General features: G+C 30.8%; 1 protein-coding gene across 1 annotated transcript in view; it reads right to left on the reverse strand.

Annotated features, from left to right (window-relative positions):
• Nucleotides 1–45: 45 nt before the first annotated feature.
• LOC148621610 (serine/threonine-protein kinase 10-like) overlaps nucleotides 46–24,850 on the reverse strand; it is a 46,878-nt gene continuing 22,073 nt past the window's right edge. Inside the window, exons 13-21 of the mRNA XM_088576166.1 lie at nucleotides 14,530–14,653; nucleotides 13,887–14,015; nucleotides 11,885–12,028; nucleotides 11,102–11,231; nucleotides 10,290–10,414; nucleotides 9,382–9,570; nucleotides 6,350–6,475; nucleotides 4,856–4,969; nucleotides 46–3,867 (exon numbers count right to left, since the gene is read on the reverse strand). Of these exons, the coding sequence (XP_088432292.1) occupies nucleotides 3,700–3,867; nucleotides 4,856–4,969; nucleotides 6,350–6,475; nucleotides 9,382–9,570; nucleotides 10,290–10,414; nucleotides 11,102–11,231; nucleotides 11,885–12,028; nucleotides 13,887–14,015; nucleotides 14,530–14,653 (1,249 nt within the window). The 3' untranslated portion in view covers nucleotides 46–3,699. The remainder of the gene's footprint in view (nucleotides 3,868–4,855; nucleotides 4,970–6,349; nucleotides 6,476–9,381; nucleotides 9,571–10,289; nucleotides 10,415–11,101; nucleotides 11,232–11,884; nucleotides 12,029–13,886; nucleotides 14,016–14,529; nucleotides 14,654–24,850) is intronic.

Below are 24,850 nucleotides of genomic sequence, written 5' to 3' on the forward strand. Positions count from 1 at the left end.
TTTTGAAAATTTGAAGAGGGCAAATTGGAAATGAAACAAAAAAGATAGTACTTATTAAGTTTATTTCATATTTTGTGGAAAATCTTTATTAAATGATTAAAATGAACTTAAATTACATAAGCCCATTTTATATACAAATTATATAACAAAGACATCATATGTATAGCAGACAAGTTCCACTAAAATTCTTATAGATATATTATCTGAAAGTTGAGTATACAACCTCCAGAAGCCAAAACTCATTGTAACAAGAGCTTACACTACGGAAGCTGTCACCCAAAATCCAAATCTGTACATCTTAGTACAGAAAAAAAACATAAGTTAAATGTCTGATTAGTGAATTTTAACAATAAATGTATAAATTAACAAGTGCTTTGGGAGTCAGTAATTTATATTGTGTTCATGTTTAGAAATTAGTACAAGAATTTCTAATTGTTTCAAACAAGGAGTTTTGTAAATGCAAAAGTGAAATCAACATTTCTGATTGGAAAAGAATCTTTTAAATCAAGTTCACTCAACTGTAAAGCACTAAAATATAGCCATTATAATTTAATCATATACTTGCATGGCGAGTATAATTCACACAAAATAGCCTAGTAGCTCTGTAAACAAAATCTCTATAAACACACTGACACTTAATTCTGCTTTAATATACAGATAAAATAAATTTAACCATTAAAAAAAAACATGAAAATTATTACCAGCAAAAACAGAAAATATAAACAGAAAACATTCAAACTAAGGTTTGAAAAGGATAAATTCCACATCTTTAGCCAATTGGTAATACTTGTCTGTTTAATTAGGTGGAATATTGTTTGTTTAATTAAGGAAAAATTCAGACAGGTAGATGAAAACATTCTGGGCACAGACAGACCTAAATAGCAAATATTGCACATCTATCACATTTAAGTGTCCTTTAACAAATATTAAAACAGCACAATACATTAAGGAGACTGACCTATTGTTCACAGTGATCCACAAAATAGGTTCAATGACAAGACCAGTAGATATTGTACTTAGTAGTTACATTTTAACCACTGTAATAGTTATCTTATTATAAAAATGATGCAATACAACACTGGTGTCAAATGTCAATGAGACTTGGTAAACTGTCATAATATAATTTCAAAATGACCACAACACTGTAGTATCACTGCAATAGTTTCTGCTGAACATAACTGTAATTTGTCACTGCACGCCTCTGCAAATTATGAAATCACTGCAACAGATAAAGCTTGGTTATATAATTATACTGGATGACAAGTGTCATAACAATCAAAAAAAAAAAAAACCTCAATAGGTGAACAAATGCTTTGAATGTACAAATATACTAAAGAACTTAGATAAAATGGTACAACAGAAATTTAACAGTGTATCACAAACAGTGAGTTTATGAACTTTGCAGGTATAGTTCAGTTAAGGAACTTTACAGTTCTCAAAATTTCTAAACACTGTATCTGTGGTTTTGAAAAATCTTTCTACACTAAGGAAACACTGAATACAAAAAACTTTTGAAATAATCATTACAGAATATAGGTATTTCATTGGAAATTAAACTTTGAATCAGATTAAGCTATTAATATTTAAAAAAAAATGGGTTCCCACTGAGTACAATGAATAAGTTAAACTCACAGTACCATGATAGAAGTTGCAAATTCCATACTTTTAACAAGAAACCTGAAGCATTAACAAATCTTCACAGTTGTCCGTTTTTATAACAAACTTTAAACTGACAAATGGATAAAACCTAAACCAACATTGGAATCATTAGTATTCCTAGTTTTAAATAAATGAAATGTATTTGACTAGTAAAAATATGGCTAGTTTTCACATATTTAATGTCTACCAATAGTTCATGATAAGTAACATAAAATTGACAAAATTGGAGTACAAAAAAATGTATGAGCCAAACAGATTGTTTGTATGTCGTTCAAAAATAATTTTGTCAATGTCAAGGATTAAACCCTGACAAACAAAACCTCTTTCCATTTTACAACTATGGACTTAGTAGAGCTGTATTTAGAAATATTTTGTCAATGGAAAAAGCAGGCATAAATTTAATGGCACTTGGATGTGAAAAGGAATGTATGAGAAGCCATTAGTATTCAAAATGTACAGCTCTAAAAACAAATTCCTAAATATTCTATAAATGATTAATGGTTTTTATAAAGAATATGGACAAAATATGAACTAGCTAATCTGATATGAAACAAATTATGAGACTACTAACAGTGCTACTGCATAGAGGACCAAAGAATTACTTAAAGTTATGGAAATGTAGAGCACAATCCTTAACTTGTCATATCATCAAAATTGTTATCATATAAAAAAAAATACTTCAAAATGAATTTATTTCATATCAAATAAATTAATTAATATTTAAGCTATATACCAATTCACATTCCAAGTATAGGTGTGCAACAACAATTCTTTCATAAGTGTAATTCTCAAGGGATAAAGAGAAAAAAAAGAAAGTGTTAAGTTTTCTAAAGATAAATCACGAAATACTTAAATACTTTGTTCACCAAAAAATGTTATCTATTAAACAAAGCTCTTGCACTTTATCATAGAATTCCGACTAGACTTAATTTTAACCCATCATCAATCTCATACATAAAGTCGTAAATCTCAACAAAATAAATCCAGTAAAATTAGAAACAAAAGCAATTTACATCTCAATTTGGACAGTATTCTTTACAAATTGTAAATTCGGAAATCATTATGGCTAGTTATAAATAACTATTCTTTACTTACAAGACGTAAAATTAATCACAGCCATACTTACTCTACAATTCAAGAATTTACTGGAGTTTTATAATTGCAATTTAATAACAATATGCAATACTAACATTACAATAATTTCAGAATATACAGTTGTCTTTTTGCACCATGTTAAATCATATTTTCAGGTTAAATACAGCACTGCTATAAAATAATTACTCACTATACAGAAATATATATTATCACTGATAATCACTTTACATACATAGACACTAATCTTATCAAGCAAAATTTACAAATAAAGTCTTGCAAAATAACATCATAAACAGTATATACCTCAGTAAAAGGCTCTAAAACAATAAAACAAATCTAATCAGTAGTTGATTTTACAAAAAGTTATTAGCATAAATGGTAAGAAATTATTAGTTTACTCAAAAATAGAACTTAACCAAACACTTTATAAGGCAAACAATAACAGTTTTACTGAAATATAATACAATTTTGATTTGTATTAGTCTTAATAAAATTTGAATTTAAATAAATTGGGTCACTTCCCTAACCAGACCAAACAATCACTGCATTAAGGCTTGCGATACTTGTCCAAAATTGAGAGTAGTAATTTTAAATTAGTCATGAAAACCATTTCAATACCAGAATATAAACAAAAAAAATCTGTTTAATTTAGGTAAATGGTGTTTACATAGACATTCAGAATTACTTTAAGTATTTCTATGCATTTGAATGTATTTATAGGAACAAAAGACAATCATTCGAAAGCGCTCTCCATAAAATTATCTTCCTTCTTACAGAGCCAGCTGTATCAATAAATAGAACGAAAACAGACAAACATACACGGTGAAAGAAACACATCTTCTGTATTGTCATATGATAAAAATAGCACTGTCTGCTACCATGGTAAAATATCACAAAGTAGCATTGTTTCTATGGCAATATATACAAATTGTCTAAGTTTGTGACTTATATAACTGTTGAATGTCTAGATGTAACTGAGTCTGTTTTACTTCGTAATGATGATGTTGGTGAGGACTTTGGACCTGAAAAAGCACCTTCATTTCCTGATATCACAACTGTTCCATAAAATTTTTCCTGTTCCTCTCTCTGCCTCTGAAATTCTTCCTCTAATCTCTGAAGACAACAAAAATAGTAAAATTGACATTAATTATCACAAGAAAACCTGTCAGATGTAACAGTCTAGAGATCCAGGTTGATAACATCTGATGTGAAACTTAATCTACCGTATTTTGATGTGTATAATACACATTTATGTATTTATGCAGTGCAATTTTTGAAGGTCAAAACCTGTAAATTTCTTTTAGACATAGATTGCATTACCAAAAAAAAAAAAAAAAAAAAAAAAAAAAAAAAAAAAAAAAAAAAAAGGAAAGAAACTTACATTCACTCTAAAACTTCATGGAAGATCAGTAGCCACATACATTGGATAACTTTAATTTCAGAGCATGATAAAATTGCCACAGGATTTATGAAACAGCTTATAAAACAAATCAAAATAACTTTGGAAGTAATCAATTTCGACTGCAAAAGTATTCAATGAGGAGGGTTTGACACAAAAGACTTTGTTACTTTTTGGTTCTTAGTTGCTTCATTTTTTTATCATTAACTGTGTTTTAAAAGAAAGAAATATTGTATAACCTTTGTCTGAAATGTCATTAAGACATTCAAACATGATTTGAAGAAAATATCATTTGAAATTCAATACTTAAAGATGTATTTGATGATTAAACTTTCTTTCAGTAACATTTCACTTCCGGTTTGTTTACACTGTCATACAAAAATCTTTCATTTTGTGGCCAATTCTCATATATTGAAACATTATACACATCCCCATGCTGTGGAAATGATTTCTATGTAAAAATATGCGCATTATACACACCAAAATACAGTAACCTAGTACAACAATGTGCTTTGTTGAACTCATACATGAAAAAACTTTGATATGTACAAAACTTTTATCTTATTACAAATAAAAGAAGGAATTCTTCTTTTCTTAACTACACATAGATGAAAATCTTTCCAGACAAACTGGGAAGACAGCCTATCATGATGAAACAAGAACTGAAGTCTATAAGGACAAAATGTTGGAAGACAATCTAACCTGTTTCCTAGGAACTAATTGTTGTTTCCATTCTCTCAGTTCATTAGAATATTGTTCATCTAATTCTTTTATCTTCTGTGTCTCTTGTTCCATCAACATTTTCCTTTTCTCACCCTATAAATGAAACACATATTTGTTGATGATGCTGCAAGAGGACAAATAATGTAGTATCAATATGGTTGACATATGTGATCAAATGCACATGGGTCAAGAGTGCAATAATTTTTCAATTCATAAAAAGAATTTTTAGTGAAGGTAATTGCATTCAAAATTGAAAAAAAAAAATTATCACTATGATAACATTTGCTGCAGCATAAAATAAAACGTATTTTTCATTCTAAGTTCATAAAGTTTATATTTCAGTGTTTGCAGTCAGCGGGTAGGATAATGAGACTTCCAAAGTATAATCTGTAGAAATAGTAAGAAATAAAAGTCTTTATGGTTGTCCAGACCTTACTGTGGAATGGAAAAAACATACTGTAAAAGCAGAAATTTTTGTTGGGAATTTAATTTCGATATTTCATGGGTAAAACAAATCCACGAAAATAAGTTCCCAAGAATATTTATCTCCAAATACATATTTCAATTTTAAATAAAACATCATTCTGCATTCAAATGCACTTATACTTGAACAAACATGTGTACATAAATCCAATAATCCTAATTATATTCAAAACATGCTGCCTTAATTTACTTCACCTATGTGTGCAGTAAAGCGTATTATACACAATAATGGGAGTGACAAGCTGTCCACGTGCCCTTTGTCATTTAATTAAAAGATGATAAAAGATCATTTATAAATGTGAAAACAATTCTCTTTAATCCTTTAATCAACAGATGTCAAAACTTTAATAAATAAGCTTGGCATATTCAAGATATCTTTTTCATTAACTGTGACGGTGTCGGTGCCAATGTCATGTTTCAGTGAAACCCATGATTTGCATATGACTGGAAACAGAAGGAAACATAAATATTTTAGATGAAAGGAACCAACATCACATTATTTCAAAAAATAAATGACTATCAAAATTCCAAAGATTCTCCTATATGCATTGGAAAGAGGGAGTGAGGACTGCAGTTTATATGGCAGAATACATCAAATCAATGAGCTAAAATCAGAAGTGCATTTGCATTAAAAAAGTTACCTGAGAATCCATAAAAAAAATTTGTCCCAACAAAATCAGTTTCAAAGACAAAACCTTTGAAATTTTATCCCAAGAAAATTAATTATTATACAGTATCAATTTTACCATGTAATGAAAAGAATTCCTCTGATACATGTTTCTTCCACAAATCCAAAATAATACTCAAGACACGGATCTAAGAATAGGCATGCCAGGCATATGACCCCTAAAAATGTGAATGGAAAATTTGTATGAGACCTTGATTTACCCGGTAACACAATTTCTACCCCAAAAAATTATCCTGCCTTACACTGCCTTTAATTCTATTTATGCCCCGAACCTGAAATCCTGAATCTGCCCCTGGACTTACTTGTAATTGTTCCAGCTCTTTGAGACTGGTATCATTCCTAAACACCAAATCTTCCCACTGCTTCTTATGTTTATCTTCCTGTCTTTTCTGCTCTGATTTAATCCTCTTCTTCTCATTCTCTTCAAACTAAAATGGTAACAAATCTTTGAGACGTCAGGAAATAGATTACAGATACTGCAAATTCAGAAATCATTGCAATGTTTCTATTATTGTGAAAAATGTGACTGACTTGAAATCGTGTAATTAAACCTTCTATTATAAATTTTGTTTTCATTATATATGCAAGATTTATTGTTTCTCAAAACTACAATAAACTGTCATCAGAGATATATATATCACCCATAATACATGGTCACCGTTATTCAATATTTGATTGTAGCTGTGGGGGTATATGCATGAAATAGATGTTAAAGTGTGATGTAATGCTAATGCAACTATACATTAAGTATCATCAACCTAGCACACTGTAGTTCATGGTAAACTGAACAAATCAGTAAACTTAATATTGAAATCTTAAAAAGAAATTTTGAAGTCAATAGATCATGACTGTGGGGGAATATGCATAAAATGCATATAGAATTGAGGCAAAGTGATGCAACTGAAATATATCAAGTATGTTTGACCTTAAGTGGTGCATACTAACGTGACCTAATCAGAAAAAACTTAACATAAAATTTAAACATAGGACACCAACGACAACAAAGCAATACCTAAGTCTCCCCTTTGAAACATTCATCAGAGAGACAAATTTTTTAAAAGATATCACATTCCTAGCTAATATTCAAAGATCACATTAACTAATAAACAAGAAGAACTCTGAATTAGCAGTACTAAATATTATAACTTCCACAATTTTATTCATTACCAACTTTAAATTCTAACTGCATTTGTGTGAACAACAATTTTATTAAGAGATTTAATTAAGTTATTAATTTTCCAAGACTGCAAGATTACGGTATTTACAAAAATTTCTGAAAAAATGAAAAAAAAACCAACTTAATATCATCTCCATAATAACTCTTTTTATACAATGGTATGACGTAACTGCATATACATGTAACAGTTTATATGAATTTTATATTTTGTTCATGCAAGTTATACATGTACACTGAAATTCTGCAAAATTAATACCTTGAAAATAAGAACTGCCTGACCAATTGATGTGAAGTTTATAACAAATACTATCAGCACAGGGACTAATTCATAATGAATTTCACAACTACCGTAAGTTACTAGATGAATTGAGGTCTCAATTTATTGGTGTCAGATTTATTAAACAAAATCTATTACAAGCATCACTCATTTTGTGTGCAACAAAGAACCTAATGTGAATGAAAGGAGAAGATTGACTAGTATCATGTTAGTAGATAGAAAAGTTCTGTGCATGGATAACTGATTGATCAAACTAGAGATAAGGTCTGGGTTTCATAAAAAAAAAAAAACATCTCCAGTTGAGAGTTTCTTCTAATTGTCAATTTCAAGTGATCTGATTTGTCAAAATTTGAGCTGAGAAAGGCTTTGAGGAAAATTTCAGTTTGAGATTTTTTATGAAACTCGGGCCAGAACACATGAATATATTGTGTCATTCACTTGAAGACCATAAATGAATTCCTCTGAATGAATCTAACATCCATTTTCAAGAACCATGGGGCAGTTTGAGTCATGACCTACACATATAATTAATTAGATAAACTCATAAATCTGGACCTTCATTTTATCATTGAAAACATCCTACCAAATATTTAGAAACCAATTCACCAGTTCTCATGTTATTGAACGAAGTCCAATTACTGCTGGACAAAAAAATAGAGATAGGCATCAGCAAAATCTTCTACTTGGGTATAAATACATGTACATGTATACAATATAGATCATCCATATATCATAAAATAAGTTCAAAGTTACTTCAGTTTACAATGAATGCAATATTTTGAATATGTAAACTCCTTTTAACACAAGTTCTCTTCTTTCAAAATCATATTATAATAATATGTGTGATTGACCACAGAGAAGTACTGCAGTGTCCATGAAAACAGTGTGTGACAATACCAATACTGGGAAACATTAAAGAGAAGACAATATCTAACATAATACAACTCCTACTTTCCAGTCTGAGAGGGAATAACTTTTTAGTAATAAAGCTGGTGAAATTCCTATGAAAAAATACCAAAGAAAACCAAACCCAGCTAAAAAGTTGCAACTTCACAGAATAAATATTTACAATTTAAAGAATCATTTTGAGAATAGGAAGATTCAATAGAACTCCATCTAATTAATAAAAATACATATCAGTCTACACGTATTTTCCATTTGAATGGTGGAAATGTACTGAAGGCAGGAAAAGCTGGACTACTACTTATGAACACTGAGTACTCCTGTGTATTTCCCATTTAAGACTTACAGTAGACATGTCTTGTGGTTTATGTGAGCAGAGTTGTATTATAAGAGATGCCACACGCTCTCCCTGCATTAGATATAAATGTGCATAGTACCTACCTCCCTTATCATCTAAATATAGTAACGGATCATTGTCATTTATGCATGTCACTTCTCACATGATTTTTTTTCTACATATATTATACCAAGCAATATATGGGGGTGTTTATCACCAATATCTTTAAAATATTAGAACTGAACTTCAAATAAGTGTGTTAGTAGCAATTTGGAATTTTGAACCATAAATATTAAATTCAATGAGGCTGATATCTATATAATATCATTAGCTTCATAATAGCAACAAATAAATAAAATAATAGTATTAAAGGCTGGCTGTCATTTCCTTTGAAAAAAATATGAAGTAAATGTACTTTGTGCAGGTAGGAGTTTATAAAAAGTAGGAGTTTATATTTAAAAGTTGTTGAAAAACAAGCCCACTTAATACCATTTCATAGTTTAAACAAAGTTTTACTTTGATAATCATTCGATTCAGGTTGCTTTGTCATTAAATGCATTCCTTCCAAGGTAAGACTACCATGTAAAGTTACTCTTTAAGATAATTCCACCTACAATCTTAAATAAATCTCAAACAATACCTGTTTCATTTTAGCTCTATCATCCTCTGGAGATCCTACAACACTAAGACGTAGACTCTGTTTGAACATTTGAGCTCGAGTCTTTGCTTCATTTTTAAGTATTTTAGGTAATCGTCTTTTTTCTAACACATGCCGTCTCTGCATCTCTTCTTCCTTTCCAGAATTACTTCTCTTCATCTGTTCTACTTCCTGTGATGAGAAAGAAAATATGATTTAAATCTAGGTAAGAAACTATGCTTTAAATCTGACTGACTTAAAAATTATTACATTGGAAAAAAACCCTTTGTGTACTAAATTACCAATAACAATCTAATGGGCTTCAAAATACTGCTAAGTACATGCTGGCTATGACAACTTTCAAACACTTTATTTTTATCTTTAAGTATCCTTTTTAAAATTAAATAATCACAATCACTACAAATCTTTTTCTGAACTGCAATATGAAGGACAATGTCCAGTCTCAACTATTAGGACTATCTATAATATTTTATTTTTTAAGGGCTTTCTACCGCATTGCATACAGATTGAACAAGGTGATCATATATATAACTATCTGATGAACATGCTTCCCCCACATAAGGAGCCTCTTTTTTTTTTTACCTTTAATATCAAAATACAGAATTTGGCAATGTATAGCATAAAGCCAAGCCTGACAATCTTTTAAGAAGGCAGACCTAGGGTAAGTGACATAACTCTTGAAATCAGTGACATGTTTGTATTATATTCAATTTCACCGAAAGCCTATCAAGCTTCATTTGAAACAGAATGAAATCAGTCAAAGTTACTTTGAAGCTTACAGGAGATTGATGTAAAATGCTGAATACAAACATTCAAATGATTTGTAAGAGTTGTGTCCCTTATCCTAGGTCTACCTCCTTAAATCAAACAATGACTATTATTAACCATACCTTTTGATGTCTTGTTAACATCTGATGACGTTTCAGGAAGAACATATCTTTAAGTTGACTCTTGGCAAGCTGGTGTTTCTCATGTAGCTGTTGTTTCTCTAACTCCCATATTGCTGCCTCTCGAGCTGACGAATGATCAATTAGTTTTGTAGTTTAGAATCAATGAAACAATTACTACATCAGAAAATAAGTAGGCTTAAGTTCTAATGATTGAGTCTTTATAGTAAACATCTTACGTAGATATTTAATTGGTTTCAGGGTTAGAATGTTTGATTAATTGAACAGACCCTGCTATGTACTACACTGACATGTTAAATATATTTTTTTATTTGCTAACTCAATGAAGTATTAGACTTCTGGTAAACAAGCAATTCAACTCAGATAAATTACTGAGTCTCTTAATTCAACTAAATCTGTAAATACAACAACTGCCATCTAAAATGCTTAATAGAATTCTGCATTTCATGAGAAAAATACATTTTAATATTTAACGAGATTGCTATGTGCAGCCATATGTACCTTGCTGCTAAAAAAAAAATATAGCCCTGATGTCCCTTAACTCCGTAAAATTTGTTGAATCACAATGGCAGCCCAATAAGATCAACTACATATGGTGATTAACGATCCTACAAAATTAGAACACAATCAGTTGAGTGGTCTCTGAGGAGTCAAGTATGACAGATGAACAGACGCACAGACACTGGTATTTCTATGTCCCCTTCTTCATTGTGGCAGGGGACAAAAATAAATGATCAAGAAGACAAAGAAGACAATAACTTCCAGTAACACTTCCAATGAATTAAGATCAGTACCTCTCAGTAACTGCTGCTTTTGTTGTAAGAACTGACTCTCCAACATAGCAACTTTAGATCTGTGTGTATCAGCTATCTGTTTCATATGTTTTTCCATTCTTTCTTGTTGGTTCTCCATAAATTGTCTTTCCTACAAAAGCAGATTTGTGTTAAAAAAATATACTATCAAAGTGAAGGAAAAACTAAAAACCAATCATTTTCATCAGGACAAGAGCTTCATTTTGTAATTTTGGGTGTTAATGAACATGGATGTTACAACTGAGACAGCATCTAGCCAACTGTTGAAGTTCTTGTGTCTGTTGGGCACCAACTAAAGTGATTTTTAATGGTAGGACAATTACAATTTAAAATGCACACAGAAGATGTTGCCACCCTAATGGAATTGGCACACACTAATATAACTAAAGCAACTGGTGCTATACATCAGTAATGTCACTGAAACAGCTGCTTTAGATCTGCCATTACAACTGTCGTCCAAATCTCTGGCATTGCAAATTAAGTTTTTTTGTGTTGTTTAAAGACATCCTTAACTACATGAAACTTTCTTGGAGTTCTCTTTCTTTTACATGCTTTTGATGATGTTTTGCATAAAATCAATGCATTCAGAGATTGTGGTGATGTCTTGTAGTTCCTTATTATTTGATGGAGTCTGGAGTAAAGTCACTGGCATTACATTATTTCTATCCCTTCAATAGTCAGCATTGTGTAACAATTTATCTTGCCTGAGTTTTAACACAAATAATGGATCAACAGCCCTGTGACAATATCAGTAGTAAGATATACCTTTTCTGCAAGTTCAATTTCCTTTTCATCTCTCCTTTTCCTCATGGCTTCCTTCTTGTTATCTTTAGACATGAGATCTAATTCCTGCTTTAATAATTTCATCTCCTGTCGCTGTTGCTCTTTAAACATTTTTAGCTCCTTTTCCTATAAGACAACCCACAAGTAATCATAATCAATAATGTAGTAACAAAGACTTCAATGGAAGATTCTTTAATTGGTTAATACAGATATCATGATGACTGTAATTAAAGAACATAATTTTGAATTTTTTTTTGTATGGTGGATCAACTTTATTACTATTGTGGGTGGGTTATAACACTTGTTCAGATTCACAATTTACAATGGTTCAGGGTCCTCAGTGTAGCAAAAACATATTCTTAGTAACACTAACACTATGATCTTTTTTTGTTGTTCTAAAAGTGACCTTTTTACCTAGTGGTTTTTTTTTACATTTTTTTAATGACCTCCCATTTAAGAAAGTATCACTAAAGATATTTCTTTAATTTTTGTCTAAGATTTTGGACATAACCAACTTTTGGGCAGTTTACACTTCATAAACTGCAGAGAGTTTTTTTATTAACATTTATCAACAAGCATACTGGTAGATTTTTTCCAAATTAAATAAACATTTGTCATTGTATCAAATTACTTGATATAGATAATGTTGCCTAAAGAGAACCAACCAATGGGGCTGCTTATTACAAAGCAAATCAAAGTGCTGTTGGCACTGGAGGTTTTTGATTCCAGTGAAAATCGTAGCATGAACAAACTTTCAAAAATTACATAATGTAAAATAAAACTGTAATCATTCGTGTTTCCCATATTATTTAGAACTGTTTTTTTTCCAAAAAATAGAAACTGAATGTCAATCTTTACTACTGATTTCTGAAGTATGAACTGTGATCAATATTTAAATAGTATCCAACTTTACTCATATTTTACAAATTTTGTTCCTTTTTATATTTTTCTCAAATTAGACACTTTTTATCTCTTTGAATTTTCTTGCCAATTTTAGTTGGTTAAAATCATTTCTCTTCACTTCCTGTTTATTAATTATGAAATATTAATGATAGGATGAAGATTTTGCCAGATAAGTGTGTTAAATGGAACGTTCTTAACACATTTGACATTTCTTCACACATCAATGCAAGAACAAAATTCCCTAAATGATATTCTATTACTAAACATCTTTCAATGCCAAACAGGAGTCCTCCAATCTGAAGTTGATTTGAAGACTAGATCTTAAATTTTATTTTGCAGAAATAAAAAAATATTGAGCTGAACAATTGCAAAAAACATATTTACTGGTTATAAAATAGATATTGAGTGATATAAAAGGACATTTGAACTATATTTTTGAGCAGAGTTCAGAAATAGTAGGGAAGTTCCGGGTATAAACTGTAGACATAAGATATTTTAAAAGTTCAAAAACCCAATTAAAATTAACTTTAAACTTCACCTTTAAGTCTGTGTCTACTTATCCATTTTGTATTGTTTGTTTGTCTTGTTTCTATATTGTTGTTGTTGTTGCTTTGTTTTTAAATGATATCACAATGCTGTTAAGTAGCAGTCTTTGTAAGAATCATGCAAATTTTGTAATATGTGATTCACCTGAAAAAAGGCTACACATTTTTATTTTTGTTATTAATTGTGAGTCTATATGATGAAATATATTATCATTCATTCCAATCTGTCTGCTAATAAGAGATAATCCACATTGAAAATCCAAAAGTATCTATTGTATATCAGTGTCATTTACAGAGTTATCTGAGTTAATTTTGAATTTTACATTACATTTTATACAATTTTTACCTCCTAAGATCTGACTTATATGAAAAGCCACATGTTAATGTCTGTTTACTATTAACATTTTAAACAAAATATCAAAAATAAAAATATGAAGGCTTTCCAACCATAATTCACATTTTGCATGATTCTTAGCTGCAGCTGTATAGTGTCAGGTAAATTTTCATTCCACATAGTCACTATTGCTATCTGTTACCTGTTCAACTTTGATACGTTTGGCAGCAACTTTCATATCCCCTTGCTGATTTGTCTCAGCTTTCTCCACTTGCTGCTTCTGTTGTTTGGTTAAAGTATCCATATCCTGGTCATAATTTTTCTTCAAATTCTAGAATGGAAAAGAAAAAAATACAGACACAAATCTTGGTCAATCATAATTATTAGTCAATGATGTTGCAAAAATGACTTTAGAAAATGTGTAACTTTTTATCAGTAGAGGGTACCAAAAAAATAGTTAATTTTTCCAATATTTTCAAAGGCATTGAATAGGGATAAAAATTAGCAGTCACACAGTAGCTCATGGCTACTATATTTTGAGCTGGGCTACCAAACTTTTGGGTAAAATTAACTAACATACAGAAAGTATTAAACAAAAAAATTATCTGGACTTGTATTTACTAAATTTTACCCCTGAATAAAGGACTGGACTGGCTTATTGTTGAAAGAACTAACAGAGCTTAGGAGATATAGATATTGTTAACTGAAGTGCAATTGAAACTGAAATGTTCAGCAAACTCAGAAACAATTCGAAGTGTCATAAATTATATACAATATACATGTTTTGTGTTCTATCAATATCACAGAGTTAGTACAGTACAATATCAAATAACAGAGCTCTATACCTGCATATCATAATCAAATTTTCTTTCCTGAGCCTCTCTAGCACCTTGTGACTTGTATACTAAATCTTGATACTGTTTGTTCTCCTGTTTCTGAAGCATCTTCAACTCTCTTAAATCTTGTTTTCTGTAAAAATGTAAACAAATCCATTTCTTAATAGGGGATTAGTGTTACTTTTCTATACTTTTAATTTTCTGTTAACACAACTATTCAGCAGATTAGTGTTTAAAGTGGATATAATAGAAGTTATAACTTAAATTCAGATTTTAACGAAAAAAGAAAAATGTTATGGTAGCAACATGTAATGCATAATACATAGCCACACAATTTAATGCAATAAACTAATTTTTTAAACTTTTTACAATATAGCATGTGTTGGGAGAACGTGACTTTAAATTCCTTGATGTTTCAACAAAAGGAGAAAAGTTTCTAACTCCTTTAAAATCAATACTAACAATATAAAACGATCTACTGAGAAAGCATGAGATAACAGAATTTTCAGCAACAATTATCTCTGAAATAAATTGAGACTTTAAATTTTTCTGAGTCTTTATTGCTTTACTCCATTAAAATGTCAAAGAATTACACTGACACAAATACTTGTATTACCTCAAATTATTATCTACATAAATGGTTATAAATGGAAGGTCAGAAATGATTAGAAACTAAAACACAGACCATACAGAGATATACCATTTGTCAAATTGGGTTATAATGAATGAAAAACCTTTGATTGCATCATAAAATGCAAGACTTTTAATCAAGAATTTCAGAAATATATTGTGTCAATCAAACACCATAACACAATTTTTCTATTTAAAAACGATCATCCAAATAAACAGAATCTTAAATGTCTTTTCAAATAAATCATACTTTAAAATGTATGTTAGCTAAAAAGCTGCACTTCAGGTAACCCATTGTGTACTTAGAAACTTCAATGAACAGAATCGGCTATCTACTATATACACATTTTTAATCAGCATCAGCGCAAACTTCCCCCAACAGACCACTGACCCTCTGGTAAACTTCCCACAACAGACCACTGACCCTCTGATTAGTCTATAATTCCCCATAATGTGTTCAATCTGAATCTATTGGATACTGTTATCACAACTGACCATATTGATTTGACAGTAATGACAGTAATTAGTTATGGTCATTTTCCTCTCCTGTCTCCTTTTTATCTGTCAATGACAGAGACAACGGGATCATTTAATACACCAGGAGCCCAAGTAAAGAAAGGAATTCTACAAATAACTGCTACTAAAATATCACAATCAAGCTACTTAACAGAAAATTTTGGAAGGTTCTAATTTTTGTTATTTTCCCAAGGTATAATGGAATATACAATGAAAATATCTAAGAGCTGCTCAACATGGATCACTCCCTTAGGCAAAAAATATGTTAATCTTGGTAGGTAGAAATATTACTTTATTTTTAAGAACATTTTGCACTGAGTTAATGGATATACAATCCTGACTTAAAATGTTCAGGGTTGGCACAAATAAATAGGGTAGGTATGGTAGCATGAAATATATATATATATAATTTTTTTTTGGGGGGGGGGGGAGACCACTAAAAATTATTTTTCAATTTAACTTCTGCAAATACAAGCTAAACCTCTTTGCTAATGAACAAATAGTCATTAAACAAATTTATATGATAGTTGCTTTTTTTTTTGTTTTTTTTTTTAATTAAAACAAGAGTCTCCCAGGAGCCTGAATTGCTCACCTTGTTAAATGTTGTCTTTCAATGGCAATAAATTTAACAAGAAGTTGTCTAACAATTTTGACTCAAGTATACTTTAGTAGGACTTATAAGGAACATTTCAGCATTGAGAATTTCTTTCTATCTATTATAGTTTTCAAGATGTTGGCCGAAAACTTTAAAAAAAAAAAAAAAAAAGAAGTCATTTTTCATCTTTCAAGGGCAATAATTCTAACAAGAAGTTGTCTGACAACTTTGATCCCTGGAGACTTTTGTAGGCCTTATAAGAATCATTTCAGCAATTGAAAAAATTTGGCTAAACTAAATGGTTTTGGAATTTTAATGTGTAAAAAAACTACTGTCTGACCCATATGTTCTATTTTTAGTAATACCAGCCATGTTTTTTGACAGATCAAAAATCCCCAAATCAGTTCTATGCAGGATACCCGAAGGAACATTTATACCAAGTTTGGTTCAAATTGGTCAAGTAGTGTCAGAGGAGAAGATTTTGTAAAGAAATAACAATAAAAATAGCAAAAAAAAAAAACGTCGAAAAAGGCAATAACTCCAACAAGGCTTAACAGATTAAAATGAAATTTGACCACAGATACATGTGCATCTCATCATGCTGAACACATTGACCCATGTCATAGTTTGGCTAAACCTAACAGTTTGAGATATACGTGAAAAACTTTAGTCTGACCCCCATGTTCTATTTTTAGTAACAGTGACCATGTTTTAGAATGGATAAAAAAATTAAACACAACTTTTGTGCAAGATACCCTAAGGAACATCTGTACAAAGTTTCATGTAATTCAACCCAGTAGTTTCAGAGGAGAAGATTTCTGAAAAATATTAATGTACAACAACTACAGATGCCAAGTAATGTCAATAGCTAACATGGCCTTCAGCCAGGTGAGCTAAATATTGTTCATTCAAAATATCAAAAATCTGAAGATCACAGCCTCATACTATTTTAAGGCCACAAACTTTTTCTCAGTCCTATAAAAAGTTAATTCAAGATGTATCTTATGAACAGGCCAAACAAAATAACATGTCAAATACACAGTGTCAACTAAGCCACAACCAAATTAAAGGACATTAGTGATTCCTTGAATGATTATGGATTAACCTCCTTTGGCAGATTATTCATGCATTTCTAGACAAGATCAATGTCCAACTGAACCGACCCTGCTTTGTACTAGTCCAATACACTTAGCCAGATATTTATCATGCTAATTCACAGAAACAACAACCCACAGGTAAGCATGCCACCCAACTAAGACACACTCTGATCACAAGCCAAACTGTCGCCACTTTATCGCCTAACACCTTGTGCTCAACATAGAAGCAGTTACTATCAAATTCAAGTCTTAGACATGACTTGGCTAGGGATCCAACACATGACTTCCAGCTGGCAATTCAGAATATTTGTGATCTCAAATGTTCTATAAGTTGTAACGCTGATGTACTAAACAGTGAATCCTCTTGAACACAAAGCCATTAATAAAAAAGAAACATGTTTCTTACAACAAAGTTATGACAGTTTCAATACACCAGTGAAATAAAAAAAAAAAAAAAAAAAAAAAAAAAAAAAGTTCTCAATACAAACGGATCAGGACAGTTAGCTTTTTCTTCATTAATTAGCAGAGTTTGTTCCTTCAATCGAAAATCAACTTCATTCACTGCAAAATCTACAAGGGCATTCACATTGACAAATCAACATCTACATCACCATTAATGAGGTTCTGTGAAAGTAGGAAGAAGGAAATAAAATAATTTCATTTATCTCAAGTGTTTTCTCCACATATAGCCTACAATCTGATGGAAATTTATACATCTAAATACAGAGTAAAAGCATTTATTGAGTTTTTGTGATATGACAATAAAAAATGATGTTTTCCCAGGAATATATTGATGGAACAACCTTCAATTAACACTGTATACACTAAAACACTGTATTATAGTGTTCTTAATCAAATATAGTTAAATTGCATGTCTCTGTAACCTATCTAAGATGGGCTTTTTCCCATTCCAGTGACATTTTTATGTTAGGCTTCAATTATCTCATTGTAAAATAAAAAAAAAAAAAACAACATAAATTCTATCACAGCTGTCATTTATTCAATTGTATCACAGGACTAATATTGTGTCATCTAGTTTTCTGGCAGAAAACTCCCTTATTTAAAAGTCATTATTTGTAAAAAAAAAAAAAAAAAAAAATAATAATAATAATAAAAATGGCATATATAAGGAGAAAAAAATATGGCACAGAAGTTAGAACATGAAAAATATAGTCTAATTAAAATTAGCCCCTCCGATTTTTTGTTACACAGGACATAAAAAATATTTAAAAAAAACGCAAGGTCTAATTTTAATTAGACTGATGAAAAATATAAACTGCAAACTTTTGATGAATGTTCTGACAGTTCATTATAGAAATTAAGTGTCACATGTATATCAATCTAGTATATGAGGTCAATGTATATGACCATGATTTTTTTTCTTTGTTGTATACATTAATAATCTCTAGTACAAAGAACCCGATTTGTAATTTGAGGTACAAAATCAAGCAGAAGGTAGAAATATAACCATACAATCAGCAATTTTCAACCGACAGAGGAGGCAATATTGGTAGCTTATTGATATACTTAGAGATATAGAAATCCATTACTTTCACTTAATAGAAATGTTTAGATGGAGAATGATGTAATGTCATGCTACTATTTCACGCTGAATTCGCACTTTTCAGTGTTTATACAGAGAAAACAAATACATAAGTACAAATTTTGTAGATTCAGTCAAAAGAACAAATTAGTGGGTAGATATTTTTGGTATTTTTCCTAAAACATTGAGATTATGCATTTGCATGATGTACCTATTAGATTTTTTATGTCACTTATTTTAGGATTTTTTTTTATTTAGGAGGGGGTGAGGAGGAGGTTGTCCACTTCATATACTATGTTAACAGCATTTATGAAAAAAAATATTGAATTTTTTTGATTAGAGTAATTCTTAGTCTTAATAACTGATGTAAAAGAGGGTGCTAAAACTCTGACTTTTCTGTGATCAGCTGTTACATGTATATGGTTCAAGACTGAATGGGATAAAGATATACTGGAACAATATGTTTCTTGCCTCAAGGTATATAATACATTACATTTTTATGACCTAAAAAAAAACTATTGACTGTGTATATTGACATGATGGGGTATAAAGCTGACATCTGTATTAGAATATTAAACACATCATTAACCATGACATACTCATCAAATAGAACCAATCCCTAAATCAATGGACATTATTAACAATGATGAACTTAGTATTTGGTTGTACATCAAAACTACACTGAACATTAGCTGTGGCTTTATTCAACCATTGAAAAAAAAAACATTTGACCATATCACCAACATTGATAATGGTCCAAAATTTAGATACTGAAGATGTACCCTTGTATTAGTAATCTACCACAACAGGGTAGGTGTATGTTTGAAATGTTAATACACCAGTAATTGAACAGAAAAAGAGACATTCAAACCAAACAAAAAAAAAACACATGAAAAGATCATAAAGGATGTAGGTCTCACCTTGTCATATACATTGAGTAATAAGTGTCCAGAATAAATGTGACTTTATCCGAGACAGCACCTCGGAAGTCTTCCTGCATGGAATTCATTACATTTTCTGAGACCTCTTGTCCTTTTTGGTTTTTACCACGAGCACTAACATTTTCTAGATAGTCAATTATTTTGGTTAAGTTGTCTTCAGACACTGAGAATGTATTGAAAGGGTCCTGTTCAGGATTATCTTTCCACAGAGTTGTGCTTACTCGGATAGGAAACATTGCCAGGGCATCAGTATCACTGACATAGGATGCTAGACTAGCAGATGTACTCGTTGATGCTACAGAAGGTGTGTCAGAGTTTCTTCTAGCATTAGAGATGTCAATTTCATAGTACAAGTAATTCAAATTTTCCAAGTTATCAGATCCAATTAAAAATTGTGCAGTTGAATCACACAATTCCTGGTCGGCCATTTCTGATTTGTTTTCTATGTCTGCAGCAGCTTCTGTCAAGTCAAGGCTGTCATCCCCAACAGAGTTATCTAATACTGTATCTAACAAATCTAAAGCCGTCAAGTTCCAAGACTGATCTGATATTGCTTCAGCCATTGTTTCAAATGTACCTTTCAGTTATTTTCTACATCCTTATTAGATAAAAATCTGAAATACGATGAAATTTCAAGATTGCCGGAGGACATGTAAACACTGCAATCAAGGAAAGTGCAATCCAATTGTATTTGTCAAAATCAATCCCAGAATAATTCCGCTGGCCAGACCAATAAATGATCCAACAGAACTTTTAACTGTTCCGAATAAAAAATCAACTTTTTTCCAACTGATTATGTAATATGGAATGCTCTCTCAGAGATCTAACCTTCTCTGATCCTGTCTTTTATAGATTTTCTGGCAATTCAAGTAAAATTATATAATCAGTAATATCCATGGTAATTTTGTTTACAAAAAAGAATCACACTTCCGATCAAATGTTTATAGGACACTTCTCAGTTTCCACATTTACTATACATCAACATGAATAAATGAATAACCAATCTTCTATCTATCATCAAAGCTCCAACGACACAAGACAATAGTTACGACATATCCAACCACAGTTTGACTATGAATACTCACAAGAAGAAATAAGATAATTTACATAAAAGCCATCTAATATATTCCAATTATGAGAATATTCTAGGAGAACTATATTGGTGTAATACTTCTCTGTCCAATTTCGTCAAAAGCTAATAAGTATTTCCTTGATATCATCATATAAAACTTCCTAAAATCAATATGTTCCAATTTATTAAAATCAACAACTACTTTATGTGATATCTCTGTCAATCAGAAAGACAAGTTTGGAGGCAAAATGCACGTGTATAAACTGCCATCTCTAATTCTTTTTAAAGCACACTATATTTCATGCTATGTCTGAATTCTATAATTAAACTGGCATTGTCATATAACATCTAATTTTCACATGTATGTCAGTTTTATGAACAGTTCTATATAAGTACGGGAAATGACGAAGGTCAACTAGGTAAAGCCTAAGTCCAGATTAAACTTCAACAAGCTGAAGCTACATCTGTAAGAAGAATTCAGTGTAAGTCTACCTGCAGACTGAGCCAACAAATGCAGTGTATTATCCAAATGTCATTAACAAATGCAGACAATTACCAGTAATCCCTTTGAGAACCTATGCTAATCTATTACATGTACATATTGTCCCTCATCATCAATTATATCTATATTACAAGAGAAATGTCAAAATACTCCCCTGCCAGCCAGATGTGAATTCGTTATCATTGTTGGTTCACAGAAGTACCATTAGAAATATGTACAGAAGCAAATCTACGTGATAATTTATTCGTTTTCGTCCTTCTCTTTGAAATTGGTCACCAATATGCATGCAATAAAACACGATTTGTTAGGAATGGGAAATATTCAATTTCACTTGTTATCTATTTAACAAATTACTACCGGGTCTCATAAGCATTATTTTCTCCTTCTTTTACAATTAGTTTAAAAAAAAAAAAAAATTATTCCCAGTGGAAATCTTGAACACATACTTTTAAAACACTGTTTATCTGAGTAACTTAACGCATGGGAGACAGTCACAGCTGATTGTTTTTTAACAGTATCTAGACATCTACAGAACACAGTAGACAAAAACATGATATGACCTGTCTATAGCTATCAGTCACAACCTAGATATCATTCCATAAAATGCCAAAATGCCAATGTTAACATCATAAGTCAGCTGCTTTCTTCCACCACAGGTATTGATTCTAACAAAACAAAACAATATATCCTGGCTTTACATCAGGAGTGGCATGGTACAACTAGATATCTATAGTCATTAAACTGCAGATCTTTGTCTACTCCTCCAGATTATCGATTTCAATTGCATTTAAGTGTGAAGGCTTTTATCTTTAAGTTAATTTTCTATCACTTTTGGTAAATTATTTCATTACTTCCATACAAGATCATCCTGTGTTTCAGGCTACATGTTTCACTGATTGAAGAGACAATTCAGAATCATATTACAATATGTAACTCCAGACTATAATTTTTGACAGTCCTACTTCCGTCAGTTCAGAATAAGAATTTCTCAATTAGTTTTTTTATCCTCCATCTTGAATGTATCTTAAGTTCTTTACAAGGGTTCAATTTCAATTGTGACAGAATTTCTATCCCACTGACAACTCAGAACTTGACATATTCCTAAAAGCCAACAACAAACTCTCGAGTACTGATAATCTAAAACTAGAGTTAAGTTGTGTAACAACTCCTGTGAAACTAAACTATCCTACTTCTACTACATGTAATTCATAGAATAAGGTTAATGATAATCACTTCTAATAGTATACATGAAAGGTCATAAGAATCCAGTACTACCAATTTAGTTAACAAAGTATGACACCTGTATTGCTATCATTACACATTAAAACAGTGATCAGCACACATCTCTGATCCATACAATAAAATTTATCACAATAAATGTCAGTATTATAACATCCTACATAACCTACAACAGTCCTTGTCATCGCCCAGGCAATAATAATTACTATAGATATCCCCATTACACAATGGTATGGTCACATGATACACCTGGTACCACGTCCACTGGTGTCAACTAACTGGTTAAACATGTACGTAACATGTACTATTCAGTTATATAACAATATGAACTCTTCATTCTTTCGTTTTTGATCAATTTCCTGTGAAGACAGCCCATTGAAGACTGCAGCACGGACCATGTCTTCACTGGGAAAGCCAACTAATCAAAAACGAGGATAAAAAAGTTATCAAAAAATAGAACATTGTAGTACCATATTTCAGAAAAATAAATCTTCCAAAACTTTTGAACCACATCATTGCGTCTCTATTTTATTATTCTTAGCAATTACACATGCAATAATTGTTCTTACTGAGAATTTAATTTATTTAAAGGTATTTACTCTTAACTAACATGACACACATTTTCGAACGGACACACTAATTTGCTACATTTTTCAACATCATTCATTCATATAGTTGAAGTAATTTTAAACGAAAGAAAAAGGTTCTTGTACTGGTGAATAGTGAAGATCTGGGATATCTTCCACAAGTGAGAGAAATTCTGTCTTTTCCAGTTGTCAGTTGTTTTTTTTTTTTTAATAACGAAGTAAAAGCATCTTAAGAATTTCTTAACATTTTCATAAGGGATTCAAATTAGTCCGAGGTCAGGGACTCTAAATTTTTTTTATCCAGGACGTTGGAAATATCATTTACCTACATGTATAGGTCCTGGACCTATAATATTTTTGTTAACTTTTATTTAGAACCTTTAACTTTCTTCCAGAGGAAATTTCATTATGATGCAAAAAAAGTCCAGGGCCATTTGATCTTGCAAGTTAATTTTAATCCATGGAACTACCAAAAATAGGACTTGAAATGAGAAAATGTGTCTAACAAACAAATATCAGTGAAAATATGAAAGACTTAACAATGGAACTTTTATTTTTGTAACATAATTAATTTTTCACAAGAAAGCTTTTTTTCTCATGGGAATTTTTAGAATGGTCAGTAAGAAATGACATTGCACATTTCCAATTTAAGTTAATATTAGAGAATACATGTAACTGTATTGTCCAAAAATCACCACAACAGTAGAAGTGTCAGTAGAAAGATGCTCAGTAGTCATCATATCTAACATTTATGGTGAAGGACCAATCATCTCCTCAGATAAACTTGTCAGAACAAACCATGGAACACCCAGACCACATCCTATAATTTTTATTATGACCAAGCATTATGTTTTTCTTGGTATAAAGTATGTGTTTATTACAGACTTCATCAATGTGTGGAAGTAAAATCCTGTAGTAAATTGTGCATATAATTGTAGTTCGGTAACATTTAATAATGTTAAAAAAGAACCCAGATTCTTTTTTTTTTAAATTGTGATGTTACGTTTCAACAAAAAATAAAATGTTTTGCAGGACACAGCCTGATATGATCACAGAGGTCAAACTCTGAACAAGTATGACAAGTATGGTTAAAAAGATTCCAACTTGATCCAGCTCTGAATTGGGATTGTGATTTAAAGCTAAGACACAGCATATGATTCTGACAAAAATCAAAGTGTTCAAGGAACACCATATTAGACATAAATATAAGCAATTTATACATACAACAGTTACTGCAAAAAATACTCTAGCCCCTATTTGGCCATTAATTCCCAAAAGGTACATGTAAGTAAATTTTGTATGTAAATTCATCAAAACCATCCTTTTGTGGCATGAAACCAAGTAATACAGTTTCATGGAATACCATGCACTTTTACTAAAGTTAATGTCCACAAACCAGGATAATGACTTTTGGCCCCTTAAGGCCACTATTTTTTAATGTTTATGACAACTCCCTCAAAAACCATTCCAGTTTCAGTCTGACTTAATCAGTGTCTATTTCCCCTTTTCATCCACACCTTATTTAGTAATAAATCAAGTACCTTCTGGACCATCATTTCTAATTTTCATTCCCAACCTGTCCATTACAAATCCAAGTATTCACTTCAG

The sequence above is a fragment of the Perna viridis genome, chromosome 3, assembly GCF_037379345.1.
Source record: "Perna viridis isolate PV_CMFRI_1.1 ecotype Kerala chromosome 3, ASM3737934v1, whole genome shotgun sequence".
Lineage (NCBI taxonomy): Eukaryota > Metazoa > Mollusca > Bivalvia > Mytilida > Mytilidae > Perna > Perna viridis.